Here is a 1,806-nt window from a genome sequence, read left to right as displayed (position 1 = left end):
GAAAGTGTGATTGTGAGAAGAATAAATCTCTTCAGGCAGATTCCCAGATGACCAGCTGGGGGTATAGAGTCCCTATTCTCCCCACTGAACGCAGGGAGTATGTAATCAGTCACGTTTGTTAGTCTGTTTAGCGTCCAAAGCTTTCCAAGATATCCTTTTCAAATTTTGTGTGATGGTAGATAATATGCATATCCAAAAATAAAGATTGTAAGTGTCATGATCTTGGGTCTGGTGAATATTCTCTATTTTGTGGTTCTTGTGGCGTAGTCTTTTGTATTTGTAGCTCCCTAAGTTAGCTTTTGTATTTTGTGATTTCTAGGCTTTAGATTTTGTTACTGTGCCTCCCTGAATTCCTTGTGTTATGCCTGGTCGCCCTAGTTTCCATGTTCGTGAATTTCTTGTTTTACTTTGACAGTCCTGCGTTCGTCTATTCTGTTTCACTTTCTCCCTGTCTCATGTGTGTGATTAGTCCCAGCTGTGTTCCCTGTTCCTGTTTCCCTTGTTACCCTCTTGTGTATTTTGCCCTCTGTCTTCCTTTATCTGTTGTTGGTTTGTCTGATTGTGTCCCTCCATGTTTCCAGGTTCCAAGTATCATACAGTGTTTTGTAGTTAGTTTTTCCAGTAAAGAAAAAAAACTTGCAAAATTGTGAACCGCGTTATAGCGAGGGACCACTGTATTGCTATTTTATTGCTTATTATATTCCTCGCACTGTTTGCAATTTCCACATGCTCTTATATGAGTGATAGAGTACAGTACTACTTTTCAAGGCTGACTGTACTCTGGGAAAGAGTCGCTAGGGGGCAGTACCACCACATATACAGAGTCGGCTTGCTAATCTAAACAGGCGTTCCTGTTTAGGTGATTTGTGATCCTGTTTAGTTAAACATAACATAACACCGAAGAGGAAAAGCAGTTGAAGCGTACATGCGCGTGGGTCCTCTTGTTCACAGACTTTAGGGCGAGTTAATTGGTTACCTAGCAACGGCGCTGAGTTTCTCTAAAGAGTTTATGATAACTATGAACCTTTACAGATAGTTTAACACATGTAAGTAAGTGTTAAACCAGGGTTAACACAGGTACGTTCAAAATACTACAGCTGTCTGTGTCTTCTGATACAGCATCATCGCTGTCAATTCACATATCAATTTATGTTGAACACCACCTGAACAATGACTCAGCAGGCCAAAACTGAGGGAAACTGAAGTGCCTTTAAAAACAATCCCTCCAACAGTATTGTACACAGCTCTTTCATATTATTCATGATATGCAAGCTTTGATATATAAGTGCTTGAAAAATTATTTGAAAGGACATTAAGGTTTGTATGCAGAGAAGGTGAAAGGCGGTCCACTCCCCTCCCTGGACTTAATTGCCAGCTCAAGTATACAGGACCACCTCCATCCTAACCACCACCTCTTCAACATCCCGCCCTCTGGAAAAAGGTTCAGATCCATCAGGTGCAAAAACAACAGACTAAAGAACACCTTCTTCCCGATGGCTGTCAGAACTCTTAATGCAAACTAAGGGTGAGTAAAGACTTGTCCAACGCATCCACTCTGACACTGCTATTGATCATCCATGTGCAATATCTCAATCTTTCCATGTTCTGTGCAATATTTTTTGGGCTCATGTGCAGTATCTTTGGTATGTGCAATATTTTCCGGTCTTGTGCAGTACTTTGGTCTCAGTAGAATTACCATCTCCACCCTTATTTATTTATTATATTTCATAATTGTCCTTGTATGCAGATCCACAATGTTTCTTTTTCAATGTTTCTTCCTTGTCTTTATGTCAGTGGCTTCTATCT

At 40.4% G+C, this 1,806-nt stretch overlaps 1 protein-coding gene across 1 annotated transcript in view; it reads left to right on the top strand.

The window, feature by feature from the left end:
* The first annotated feature begins 1,493 nt into the window (after positions 1-1,493).
* The window catches only part of LOC102198724 (extended synaptotagmin-3-like), an 8,813-nt gene continuing 8,500 nt past the window's right edge, over positions 1,494-1,806 (top strand). The window contains exon 1 of the mRNA XM_013911750.1: positions 1,494-1,499. Within this exon, the coding sequence (XP_013767204.1) occupies positions 1,494-1,499 (6 nt within the window). The remainder of the gene's footprint in view (positions 1,500-1,806) is intronic.

This window comes from Pundamilia nyererei, unplaced genomic scaffold (genome assembly GCF_000239375.1).
Source record: "Pundamilia nyererei isolate P.nyererei 1_Seehausen unplaced genomic scaffold, PunNye1.0 scaffold00071, whole genome shotgun sequence".
NCBI classification, from domain to species: Eukaryota; Metazoa; Chordata; class Actinopteri; order Cichliformes; family Cichlidae; genus Pundamilia; species Pundamilia nyererei.
Note: the sequence above shows the minus strand (reverse complement) of the source record. Positions and strands in the feature narration are given on the sequence as shown.